The sequence below is a fragment of the Mchenga conophoros genome, linkage group LG6 (genome assembly GCF_057382185.1).
Source record: "Mchenga conophoros isolate Kocher_MC1m ecotype Shallow Benthic linkage group LG6, M_conophoros_male_GT1.1, whole genome shotgun sequence".
In the NCBI taxonomy this organism is placed as follows: Eukaryota; Metazoa; Chordata; class Actinopteri; order Cichliformes; family Cichlidae; genus Mchenga; species Mchenga conophoros.
Genome location: NC_140531.1, coordinates 7609559 through 7622567, shown reverse-complemented (window position 1 = coordinate 7622567; position 13009 = coordinate 7609559). Strand labels below are relative to the sequence as shown.

Here is a 13009-nt window from a genome sequence, read left to right as displayed (position 1 = left end):
GGATAACATATCTATGCTTTAATCAGGTGTGAGTGGTTGGTGGCATTCACTGTGAAATCAGTTGTTAAAGCCCCAGTAACATGGGCCTGGAGACCAGCCAGTGACCCCTGGGCCTGCTATTTGAAAAATCTCTGTGTGACTGCTTTGGTTGCTTGCAGGTCATGTGAAAGACAATAGCTCACCTGCAAAAACCTACTCACCTAGCAGTAGTGAAACTCTGAACAGAGTAATGCTAACTGGAAGACACAACTTCTGCTCTCAAGATAGCATTCTCTGTCTTTGGTTTGTGTTGCACTTTTACAAGTTTTACTACGACTCAGAAAGCAAATGGGAAGTATTTGCAGACAACTCAGTGCGGTCACATACTGGTCACTAGGGCTGGGTGACTCAGACCATACCGGCTTATTCCATAAACCGCAATGCTTAAGTCATTTTTATCTATATGCAAAATAGTTGCAAGTAGTTTTAAAAAGGAAGTTGATGAGAGCCATGGGACTCAAACATACGGTGTGAGTGCAGCTGGAGAACAAAAATAGTAATTTATAAGAACTTAAAAAAGTTCTTATAACCCCCCCCAAACAAACAAAGAAACCACCAAAGTCTTTGCTTCAACTAAATTTCAAATATTTCTTTGATGTATGAAGTTTGCGTACTCTGTGTACAGACAATAGCTTGCTGATGAAGCATCCTTGCCAAATGTCTTCATAAAGCATAGTGGCTGTAAAGAGGTGCTTGAGCCAAGAGTTTATATTAATAATTTTACATACTGGGTAGGCTAAATGGCCTTTATAGCTGCTAAATGTGTTGTCATGACTGTTTCTCTTCATGCAGCTTGATGGTGGAACTGTTACACTGAGCATGGAGGAGATCAAAAGTGCTTACCCCAACATTCGATCTTTGATCGGGAACTCTGTGTATGTCAAGGCCTCTGTGCTCACCAAGACAGGTAAACATGAAGTGTGAGCCAGAATTTCAGACAAACTAAAGAAAGTCAACATTTTGAACCACAAATAAATAAAACAATAAATAAAAAAAATAAAATAAAATAAGCACATTTAAAATCCTGCAAATCTAACACAACGATAAAATGTGCTGTAAATGAGCAGATTAATTTCGTGTGCTTTCTAATGCAACTAACTCAGAATTTTGGACATGGTGTTAAGTTGGCTTTGTAACTGCTTTATCTACTCACATTAGTTGATGATCAGCTTGTCAACTTTGCCTTGCTCCTTTTCTGATAGCCTAGTAAGATCAAACTCTCCGGTGTGTTGTAATTAACCACTGCTCGCCAGGATCAATAATGTCTGCTGTGAAACTCCAAACTGACGCAACTTACGCTCTGAATTGTATCAACATGCCCTTTAGCATTCTGGATAAACCAAAGTAATCAAAACCTTTGACTCTCTTTAGTATCATATTATTTGGAAATGTAGGTCATGTTGCTGCTGCTGGGGGGAAACAGTTAAAATGCTGAAAAGCAAAATCCTGTTTATCTGCTGCAGTACTAACTAACAGCTCAAGCAACAATAACTGAAAATGGACATGAAATGGTTCACCTTTAGTGCACCTCCACACTGCACAGAACTCTTTTCTCCAAGAACCTTTTGATTCTGTGTTCCACCATGCATCTATCCTTTCTCTTTTACTAATTCTTATCAGGGGCGTAGGGGGGCTAGAACCAGCTATCATAGAGTGAGAGGTGGGGTACACCCTGGACATGTCACTAGTCTGATGCAGGCTAGATTCTCTGTTCACAACATTAATTACGTCAGTGGTTATTTATATATATATATTTTTTGGATTGTTTGATGATCATTACAGGAAGTGATCTGGTTGAGGCCGAGAAGTCTGGCATTAAAATTGTGGAATCTCCCTACGTCTTATTGTTCCAAAACATACCAAAGTACTTCAAGCCAGGCCTGCCTTTTGACTTCACAGTAAGGGTCATTCTCTGCATTTTCATTCTATTTGAATTAATTATTGAAGTTCAAATAAATATTGTAGTGAGCATCTAAAAAGATAGAGCAATCTTTTCCAGATTCAGGTGAGCCACCATGATGGTTCCATGGCTCGTAACGTCCTGGTTAAGCTGAACTTGCTGGACACCCCATTATTCGTGCCCTCCGGAACCACCAGAGCTGCCATCAACATGCCCAAGAATGATCAACCACAAACCATCATTGTTAGTATGACTGTTCTACCTCACTGATTCTACCTGTGTGTGTGATCTTTTTTTTTTTTTTAAAGTCATGAAGGCTAATAAGTTAGTTACATTTCTAGCTACAGGTATTGGTCTTAGTTTAATACTTTTTTCTTTTCTACTTGTTTGTTCCTCTTTTGCAGGCTGAAACAGCACAGGATGGCTTGAGACCAGAGCAGCAGGCAAAGCAGCAGTTCACTGTTTATTCCTACAGCACCCATGACCATGAAAAGAACTACCTGCATGTCTCCACAGGAACTACCACAGTGTCTTTAGGAGAAAGACTGTCCGTGAAGCTCACAGTCAGTCCTGCAGATGAGTCGTTCAGAGGATTCATCAAATTTATCACCTACCTGGTGAGCTGACATGTTCTAATACACGTGAACATAAAAAAGAATGTGGGACAATCAGCTGTCCACAAAAATAAAAAATAAAACACACAGTCAAAGATAAAGCAAATACAAATATCTATCTATCTATCTATCTATCTATCTATCTATCAAGAAAAAATATATCACTACAGCCGTCTTCTTCCGCTTTCAAGCATGAATGGCAAGGTCGTACTTTGATGAAGCCATTCCAAAACCTCTTTTTTTTGAGTCTTTGGGGGTGGACTTCATCTGTTTCATATTATAGTCCTTTTGCAAAACCCAAGTGCTCGTGAGCTTCAGGAAATAAACTGATGGTCAGACATTTTCCTTCAGGAAAGTCTTGTATAATTCATGGCTCCATCAAGTCATCCAGGTCCTGAAGCAGCAAAGCAGGCCCAGACCATCACACTACCACCATGACTGTTTGATGCTGTGCTAGCTTTATACCAGATGCAACAGCACTCACATTTTGTCTTGTGAATCCAAATGTGAGATGAACCTTTGTGTTCTTTTTGGTCAGCAGTAGTTTTCTCATTTGAACTGTCCCATGGATGCCATTATCGCTCAGTGTGTTTCTTATTGATGAATCAACACTGAATATGACTGAAGTAAGTGAGACCTGCAGTTCTTTATATGTTGTTCTAGCTTTGTTTGTAACCTCACAGATGAGCCGTTGATGCTGAGTTGTTGAGGCCAACCACTCCTGGGAAGGTTCTTTACTGTTTCAAGTTTTATCCATTTACGGATAATGGCTCTCATTGTGGTTCACTGGAGTCGTAATGCCTTAGAAATGGTTTTGTAACCCTATTCAAACTGATAGAGGCAATAAAAAAGTGTGATAAATATGCAAAAATCTAAGAAATTTACAACAGGACAATCTGTCGGATGATGAGTGTAATCAGGATGCACTTGAGCTCAATTCTAAATGGCATGGCGAAGGCTGGAATTACCTTTGTATACGTTTTATATATATATATTTTCATCTTTTAATAATAGAGTGTTGTGTTTAGAAGTTTAAGGTGAAAAATAAATGTAATCCATTTTAAAATAACACGACAAAATAAAAGTGAAAAGTGAAGCACTTTGAATACTTCCTCGATACACTAAATATGTGTGTGTGTGTGTGTGTGTGTGTGTGTGTGATTCTCAGATTCTCAGTAAAGGAAAAATCATACAAGCCGGGCGCATGGATATAACTGGTCAGCTGGTCACCAGCATCGGGCTGATGGTAACACCAGACATGATGCCATCGTTTCGTATTGTGGCGTATTACACTATTCCCTGGATGGACACAGAGGAGGTGGTGTCCGACTCCCTCTGGATAGATGTGGTGGATTCCTGTCTTGGAGGAGGGGTGAGTCCTCAGCTCTCTCACTCACTCAGAAGGTACAGTGTTTACCAGCTGGAGGGTTGGTGGTTAAACCCTGCCACCTTCAGTCTGCGTGTCAGAGTATCCTTGGGCGTGACACTGAACCCCCAGTTACTCCGGGTGTGTTCATTAACCATTATTAAACTAGTCTTAAATTATGATTTTATTGCATTCTTAAATGTTTCTGATAACAAGAAAACCAACAAACAAAAGTTTTTTTTTTCTTTTCTTTAGTCTTTTATGGTTCTGTTTGTGTGTTTTTGGGTTTTTTTGCTTTCATTCTCTGCTATAGCTCACAGTGGGGCCAGTGGACGGCGCACCCAGAGACTACCTTCCTGGGAAGATGTTTCGCTTTAAGATAAGAGGTGACCCGGGGGCAAAGGTCAGCCTGGTGGCCGTGGACAACGCTGTGTATCTTCTCAGCAGGGACAGACTTACGCAAAAGAAGGTGTGCTTTTTTGGATTTGGAAAATTTCTGTTTTATAATATTGATAATAGACTGAAAAAGACAATTGCAATGCAGAAGTCCTTTCACCTTTTGTTAATGGAACCCTCTGCTCAGATTTGGGATGTGGTCGAGCACGGTGATATTGGTTGCACACGAGGGGGAGGCCGAGATGCCAATGGGGTATTTCAAGATGCAGGACTGCTTTTCTCCTCCAGCCGTGGCTTTCAAACCCCAAATAGGAAAGGTATCTATCAGCATGGAGCATCTGTGGAAAGTTTAAACTTTTTAGTCCCTCTTTACCTTTATAGCAGCTGAAGACCATGTTTCTGCCGCAAATCAGACCTTTCTACATCTACTAAGGCCATTTCTTCTACAATCTGCTCATCACTTGGGCCATCATGGTGTATATTACAGTGCTGTCTATTACAGTGCTGTCTATTACAGTGCTGTATATTACAGTGCTTTCTATTAGGCATGGGTTTAGCTAAAAGTTAGTATACTAAAACTGACTTAAAACTAAGATTTATACAAATCCGGTCCCATAAAAACTTGGACATTTAGCTAAATGTACATAAAAATTCAGTGCAATGATTTGGAAATCACATAAACCCATATTTTATTCACAATGAAAAATGCAAATCATTGCATTTTTATGTTTATTTTAAACAATGTCACAGTTGTTTTGAAATTAGGGTATAACTGGCAAGTAGTTTCAGTTTTTTACATTAAGTGTAGCAGGCATCCGTTTATATTTAAGCCAATCTGTCCCCTTATATGTCTTGATGAATTGAATTAAACCCATACAAAGCAGTAAACCTCAGTGCAGTTGCGCATCTTATTCTTCTCCCTGTGTTACACCACCATGCCAGATGTCTCAACACTTCACAAATCCCACCTTAAACCCTGATTATGTATACAAAGATTAATAGTGTTATTCTACTCTTCTTCCCCCAGCCATGCAGTGTCCAGGCAATGCCAGAAGGCGGCGCTCTGCTGAACTGCTGCGACGTAAAGCACAGCTGGGTGAGTGCTGTCTGTTTTTTTAGTCAGCTGAGATTAGCTCGTATAAATTGTGCCTGCAGTTTAACTCTGCTTTCTATGCTTTTCCACCTTGTAACATTAGTGTGAAATTTATGGCATCAAATAAATAATTAAGTTAAGAGAAGGTGAATTTCATTAAATGTTATGGTTAAACAGCAGATGCAGGGCAACATTATCAACAATTTTATTATACGCACTTTTAGACATTTAGAATTTGGCATTTCATTAACATAGAAATGGCAAAATACAGAGTATCATACAACTGGTGCTGACCCTGCTGCTTACCTCTCTTCCACCCCTCTGCCTCCAGAGAGTCACTACAAGGAGAAGCTGCAGTATCGTTGCTGTAAAGATGGCCTTCGGGAGATCCCGATGCCGTACTCTTGCACACGACGCTCCCTCTACATCACTGAGGGATGGGAGTGCATCCGGGCGTTCCGCTATTGCTGCGCCACATTGAGGGACCAGCCGTTTAATACAGAGATTCCTACGACACCATCACCCACTACAACACCTGTTCCCACCACCACTGCTGCTCACATTATTATGCCACATCGGAGAATACATCTCTCGCAAGAGAACTTCAGTAATTTCTATACTTCTTTCTCATCAATTTGGCATTCATATCTTTGATTTTAGCTTGATATGTCAAAGCTTTTTACATTTAATTTAAAATTTAGCAGTATAACAATAAAATAGTTAATCAAAAATAGTTCATATTATTATTTAAAGACATTTCTAGATTTGGCACAAATCTAAAACTTTGGGTCCTCTCAAATCAGTTTAAGGACATTGACCTCTGCTAGCTTACTGGGAGCTGCTTCTTAGGAAAACAGTCTGCTTGACATTTACTGTTTTCCTGTGGAGCGCCAGTTGCGGCATTTTGTCCTCTTTTACTCACAGCACTGAAACTCTCTGATCAGGGCAGAAGGCATCTCCTGCTCCATCTACTGAGATCGCCAATAGATTTTTGGAGTTTAAGAGCACCTCATGTTCTACAGAAACATTTTATTTATTATGTAAAAAAAAGAAACAAAAAAACATTTCACTAATTTCTCCAATAATAACTATGGATGTAGTCAACACCAGTAAAAGCTAAACGCTTATACTTTAATCACATCTTGATTGTTTGATTAACAATCTGCTGGGTGTTGTCTAAAACACTATGTGCATAACTGTGTGAATATATTCAAATATTACAGACTGGAGATATCCTTCACCTGGACAACCTGGACTACAAGGACGACCTGGACAACCTGGACTACAAGGACAACCTGGACTACCAGGACGACCTGAAACTGAAGTATTGCGTTCATTTCCCGGCCAGCCTGGACCAATTGGGCGTGAAGTGTACCTTGAGAATTATGCGAGGAAAGCAGAGGACGAATATGATGTGCTTAGTTCAATTGCAAAAGAGATCATCGAGGAAGGCGAAGAGGAAGAAGAGTATACAGATGAGGCTGACGTATATCTGCGTTCCAAGTTCTATGAGTCTTGGATGTGGATGGATGTTAACCTGCCCAATCAGGCAGATAGAGACAGCAGAGACGGGTGAGTAAATGATTAGACCAGAGGTTACATCTAATGAAGACAAGTCTGATTGGTTAGTTAGTAACTTGGTTGTTTCAGCTGCAAAGCGGGACATGCAATTAAACCACTGTTGAGTACTTGAGTCATAAACAATGTTGGTCAAATTACTTGAAAATAGTGTGCAGCAGACGTTAATGTTTTTGCCACTTTTTACGGAATCAAACTAAAAGTAATGTCAGTACCTCCAAGCTTTAAACGCTGCATGTTGATCTACACACGTCTGTTGCTGCCACAGTTGTTGCACGTACTCATGTCATTGTCATGAGACATACTTGTTATGATATTTTGATACCACGGTTAGCATTTACAGAAGATTGTTTTATACAGAAAAGAGTTGCTCAATAAGGCCCATCTACTAGTTGTTTTTCTCTTTCTCTGTGACCCAAGAATTAATGTGTAGGACTCACAAGCTGGTACCCCAAGGTCGAAAACACCACAGAGATGAGACCACTTCCTTACTCCCATCCTCCCTTTTTCTTTATCTCCTGGAAAAGGCTCGTTAAAGGCTAGGTGGTTTGTTTCAGAATTCACTGATGAAAGAACTCTGTATTCTATGTCTAGGAGTGTATTTTGCTGGGATGATCATAAATTGTAGCTGAGCTGATAAACTACACACAGGATACTTCTTTGCTCACAAGGCAGGAAGACGTTTCCTTATTTGGTCTGTACCGGTTTGAACTGGGAAAGCTGACACACGAACCTTTTTTTCATCTATATAAACTGCTGTGTATCAAATAAACCTTTGAGTCGATTGGGAAGGCAACCTAAAGCAGTCTCTGTTTTCTTGTTCTCCCAAGCTGCTCCCGAGCTCGTACTAACACGCTGAATGGCATACCTGAGTGTTACTTTAAATAATTAGGAATCTTAGAAGGAAAGGACAAAACTCTGCTTATCGCTCACGCCACGGAGGAAACCCGGGATGGCAATTTCCTTCAATTTTGGTGTCAGAAGTGGGATGTTGCTTGACATATACTGCTTGTTGTGTTTTAATAGGTGTACGTGATAAAGTGTACAGTCAATAAATCCTATATCATTCTCACTTTTAGACCATAATGTCATATTCTGGTATTCAGCTGGCAATGTAACTGCAGAAATAGTACAGTGGATAGGGTAGGTTAGATCTATGTGTCGACATATTTCGTAACCTATGTCTGAGTTATGTAACAAAATCACTGTTTGACCTTCACTTGTGTGAGCAGTTATCATGTTGTTGAACAGTGTGAGAGAAACAAAAGTGTGGCTCCCAGTCATGGGATTACCTGTTAGTGGCGTCTGTACACGTTTTTTTGGCACAGTGTGTGACATAGAGTACCGGACAAAAAGGATGTTGAGTTCATTCTCTGCTGAGGGTCCAGCTGACACAGAGGATGTTCCTTCTCCATCATGTCGGTACATAGGGCAGAGAAAACATAAGCTGTTATCAGTGTCAGCAAACATTTCACCCTTTGTGTTAAATTAAATACACAAATTCATTTTTGCTCTGGGTGTCTGCGGCTGCTGGAAAACTGAGCTAAATTTGCACCTCTAGCTTGTCCAACAGTGCATAAAGCGTTTCATGAATACTAGGATAGATTCATCAGGCTTCTGTTTACACATAGTTACTGTATTTAAGTCACTTTTGTCTCTGGACATTGTTAGCAGGAATTTCTTTAGATTCTTAAAGAAATCGGCGACTTTGTCATTATTTACCCTCCTTTTGTCCATAGCGGTAACATTTGATGCATCACGTCGCGGCATTCTATCATATATTTTCTACAGGACTTTTTAAGCAGACTACTTTTCTTATCACAAATGATATTCAACATTTCTACTGACCTGTTTTCTGGCGATAATCGTTCGGGATAAGGCTCCGAAAAGAAATTAGAATGCATTGAACTTCTTAAGTTGTAAACAAAGTCAGTCACATAAGCACTCCCGCATGTTCTGGATACGTGATCATGGACGTCTTCACCGATTCGCGGACGTAGGTTACACGTAACCGGAAATGGGAGTTATACTGAGCCGTTATTTGAGACTTTATTTTGTATTTTATTAATTTTTGGTTTTACAGGTACTTTAGATTTTTTATCGGACCTGTCTGTGGTCTTTGAATTATTCTGACCCATGTTCAGTGATTTCCAGAGGGGTTTACACGCTAGGAGGATTTATGTTAGTATTTTCGCTGCGGCACAGCTGAGGTCACTTTAAATTTATTGCTAGCAATTTTTGTTTGGGTGAGCAACTCTCACTTAGCGAGCAACTTCTCGCTTAACGAGCAACTTCTCGTAAAACAACAGGCAACTTCCTGTGTCTTTCTGCTTTTAATTTACTGCTTTTAACCCTTGTATGGTAATCGGGTCTGTGAGACCCGTTCAACTTCTCCCTGTGTCACTCTTTGGTGAGCAACTTCTCACTTAACGAGAAGTATTTAAGACAACAGGCAACTTCCTGTGTCACTCTTTGGTGAGCAACTTCTCACTTAACGAGAAGTATTTAAGACAACAGGCAACTTCCTGTGTCACTCTTTCTGAGTGAGCAACTTAAACAAAATTAAAATATTCAAGACAACAGGCAACTTCCTGTGTCCACCAACACCACACAAGGGTTAATTTACTTTATTCGGGGACTGAGGAAGTCAGTCAGTGTATCTCTCTGGATCACTAAGTGAAACTTCGTCAGCATATCCCGTTTTTTTATGGATCGATCACTGAGAGAGGTATAATAGGTCTCTATATAAATATGAAAGACGCATATTTACCTTCTGTCAGTAATCCCACTTCTGACACCAAAATTGAAGGAAATTGCCATCCCGGGTTTCCTCCGTGGCGTGAGCGATAAGCAGAGTTTTGTCCTTTCCTTCTAAGATTCCTAATTATTTAAAGTAACACTCAGGTATGCCATTCAGCGTGTTAGTACGAGCTCGGGAGCAGCTTGGGAGAACAAGAAAACAGAGACTGCTTTAGGTTGCCTTCCCAATCGACTCAAAGGTTTATTTGATACACAGCAGTTTATATAGATGAAAAAAAGGTTCGTGTGTCAGCTTTCCCAGTTCAAACCGGTACAGACCAAATAAGGAAACGTCTTCCTGCCTTGTGAGCAAAGAAGTATCCTGTGTGTAGTTTATCAGCTCAGCTACAATTTATGATCATCCCAGCAAAATACACTCCTAGACATAGAATACAGAGTTCTTTCATCAGTGAATTCTGAAACAAACCACCTAGCCTTTAACGAGCCTTTTCCAGGAGATAAAGAAAAAGGGAGGATGGGAGTAAGGAAGTGGTCTCATCTCTGTGGTGTTTTCGACCTTGGGGTACCAGCTTGTGAGTCCTACACATTAATTCTTGGGTCACAGAGAAAGAGAAAAACAACTAGTAGATGGGCCTTATTGAGCAACTCTTTTCTGTATAAAACAATCTTCTGTAAATGCTAACCGTGGTATCAAAATATCATAACAATACTCACAAACACAATGACGTTTTAGTAACCATAACGCAGCGTGCTTACCGGAAAGTAATAGGAATCTAATTACTTTTTTGCAATAGTAATCCCTTACTTTACTTGTTCTTTGAAAAAAGCAACGTGTTACTTGTAATGTGTTACTGCCCATCTCTGTTCATTAATACTTTTAACTTTCCACTAGTCCGATATTTAAAGCATCGTCATATACTGCCTTTCTCTCCTACACTTACTTCTCACCCCTTCATCATGGACACTGGTAACAGCTTTTTCTTTAGTGATAAACCACCTGAATGAAATCTTAAAAATCAAGCACAGAGACAAACACAGATCAGTATCAGCTCTAGGCAAATCCACAGTTACCGCATCACAATAATGCAAATATCCGCCCTTAGTGTAGCCTTTGTGATTGTTCCCACTTGCATGTAATTCATATTAAACCAAATTTATCACAGTGTGAAAGCATGGTGGAGGAAACAGGTAAACTGAAAGTATTAGTTACAGATGCTTTAATATCATGTGGGCTCCAGTGGGAAAAAACTGAACTCAAGTTCAGTGGGTTGATTTGACTGCGGTGTACACTCTACTAGCAGTGTGTAACTCGGTTTGTAAAATATCATGATTCATCGTCACTGATAAAAATATACAGTAAACCAGCGTTTCTGTGGGTTAGCAGGAACACAGTATTTTATATCCATTGACCTTTAAAGACTTTTATTGCACCTCACAATATAAAGGTCCTTGAGGCGAATACTGTTGTGTTTTGGTGTGATACAGTAAATCAAATCGAACTGAACTAATAGACTTTTAAACACGTGTTGCTGCAACACTTAAATGTCCGCAGTATTTGAAAAGTTTACAAGACTTGGCTTGAAATGCTGTCCTTCTGTCAACATCCACAGATTAATGGACTAATTAGGATCATCGCTCACTGATTTCTCTCAATCTGTCTGTCTGATAAAAGAAAAAAACATTTTTTTAAGCGAGCGGGATCGTGCTGTTCGGTCAGTGATAACAGCAGAACAAACAGTTCTAAGTGCAGAAAACATGAACACAACATCATTCTGTGTTTCACCATCGTGACCATCGGTGTGTGTGCGTACACTCACAATGTAGCAACACAAATTCCTGCACTGTATCTGTGTCGTGCTTGCTCTGTGAAAACCATCTGCTAGTGTCTAGAACCAAGTTAATGTTTTATAGATTGTTTGCTGAAACTTCAGAAACCTTCACTGCAGTTTAATAGAGATAAAAGAGAGTGAGAAGTGTCATTTTTTAAACTGCACATTATTATGCCATAATCATAACTCGTACTACAGTAAACTGGTAGTTAATGAATTGTTATTGGCTAGTTATGTTTCAGCTAACAATGATAACTAATATACACAGGTGATTAGTAATATCTAATTCATGTTAATTTATTAGTCAGTGCTTTATTTTTTATATACAGCATGTTTGGTGTCATAGGTGGTAAGTTCATAAATAAATTTAAGTCTAATGACATTAGTGGAAAGTAAAATTCAGTGTACTCCATTATTCATTAGTTAATCATTACCAAATGTTATTCTTCTGAAATAAAGACTTCATGATAGATCAGACTCAAACTAATGGGATGGAGTTAGTGATTAAACACTGATTTGTTGTTTGTTAACAGCAAAAAACAAACAAACAAAAAAGAAAAACTTTACTTAAAATTAAATGTTCTGTGTATTAACTGTAAAAGGTTTATTTTTTTAAAATCTTACTTTAAATATATATTTAGACATCTATACTGTACACATTTTCTGTTGAGTATGCAAAATTTCTACATAGTATAATATAGTATAGCAATTGTCTACTTGTAGTTTTGAGCTTGGATCTATTGTAAGATAAAAAAAAATAAATAACATGGATCTTATCAACAGGCTGGCCTCGCTGACAATGGGGGACCCCTTACCTGATAGCATCACAGAATGGGGGCTTCTGGCTGTCAGTGCATCACCCCACACAGGTGAGATGACAGCGAACTGGGAATCAAAGTGCTTAACTGGTTAGGGACTCAGTTTTTGGAAATTGATGCAGTCTGGCTTTAATGGGAAACACGTTTAAACTTCCAGATAAAAAACGGTTATTTTGTGTAATCCCAAAAAAGGATGTTATCTAAAAATTATCATTATGTTTGATTATGGATATACTGTTACAACACTTTTTTTGTAATAGTGGTAATAATACACAATATTTATATAGTGTATTTCAAAACACATTGACATAATACTTTACAAAGTGAGATAGACATAGTGAGAGAGACAGGAGAGATCTGGAGAGGAGAGATGATAAAATATTATAAAAAAAAACAACATAAAACAAGAGTCAGTGAGAAATGTATACAAATGTTAACTTAAGAGTGTTTTGGAAGATACTGTGATCAGATTTCCTCTATGAGGTTGTTCCAGACAGTGTGTATTTTATTGGCTCAATCAAGTGTATAAGGAGTTACAGTAGTTTAATCAGGAGGAAATGACAGCAAGTTTTACACTACCATGTAAGATTAAAGCATGATTTGTAGGGATGTCTTA

At 39.0% G+C, this 13009-nt stretch overlaps 1 protein-coding gene across 1 annotated transcript in view; it reads left to right on the top strand.

The window, feature by feature from the left end:
- The window catches only part of LOC146572014 (venom factor-like), a 38890-nt gene that overhangs the window by 5531 nt on the left and 20350 nt on the right, over window positions 1–13009 (top strand). Inside the window, exons 12-22 of the mRNA XM_085276028.1 lie at window positions 832–946; window positions 1822–1937; window positions 2039–2182; window positions 2344–2556; window positions 3722–3925; window positions 4233–4388; window positions 4503–4632; window positions 5343–5411; window positions 5740–6015; window positions 6632–6980; window positions 12359–12444. Coding sequence (XP_085132154.1) covers window positions 832–946; window positions 1822–1937; window positions 2039–2182; window positions 2344–2556; window positions 3722–3925; window positions 4233–4388; window positions 4503–4632; window positions 5343–5411; window positions 5740–6015; window positions 6632–6980; window positions 12359–12444 — 1858 coding nt within the window. The remainder of the gene's footprint in view (window positions 1–831; window positions 947–1821; window positions 1938–2038; window positions 2183–2343; window positions 2557–3721; window positions 3926–4232; window positions 4389–4502; window positions 4633–5342; window positions 5412–5739; window positions 6016–6631; window positions 6981–12358; window positions 12445–13009) is intronic.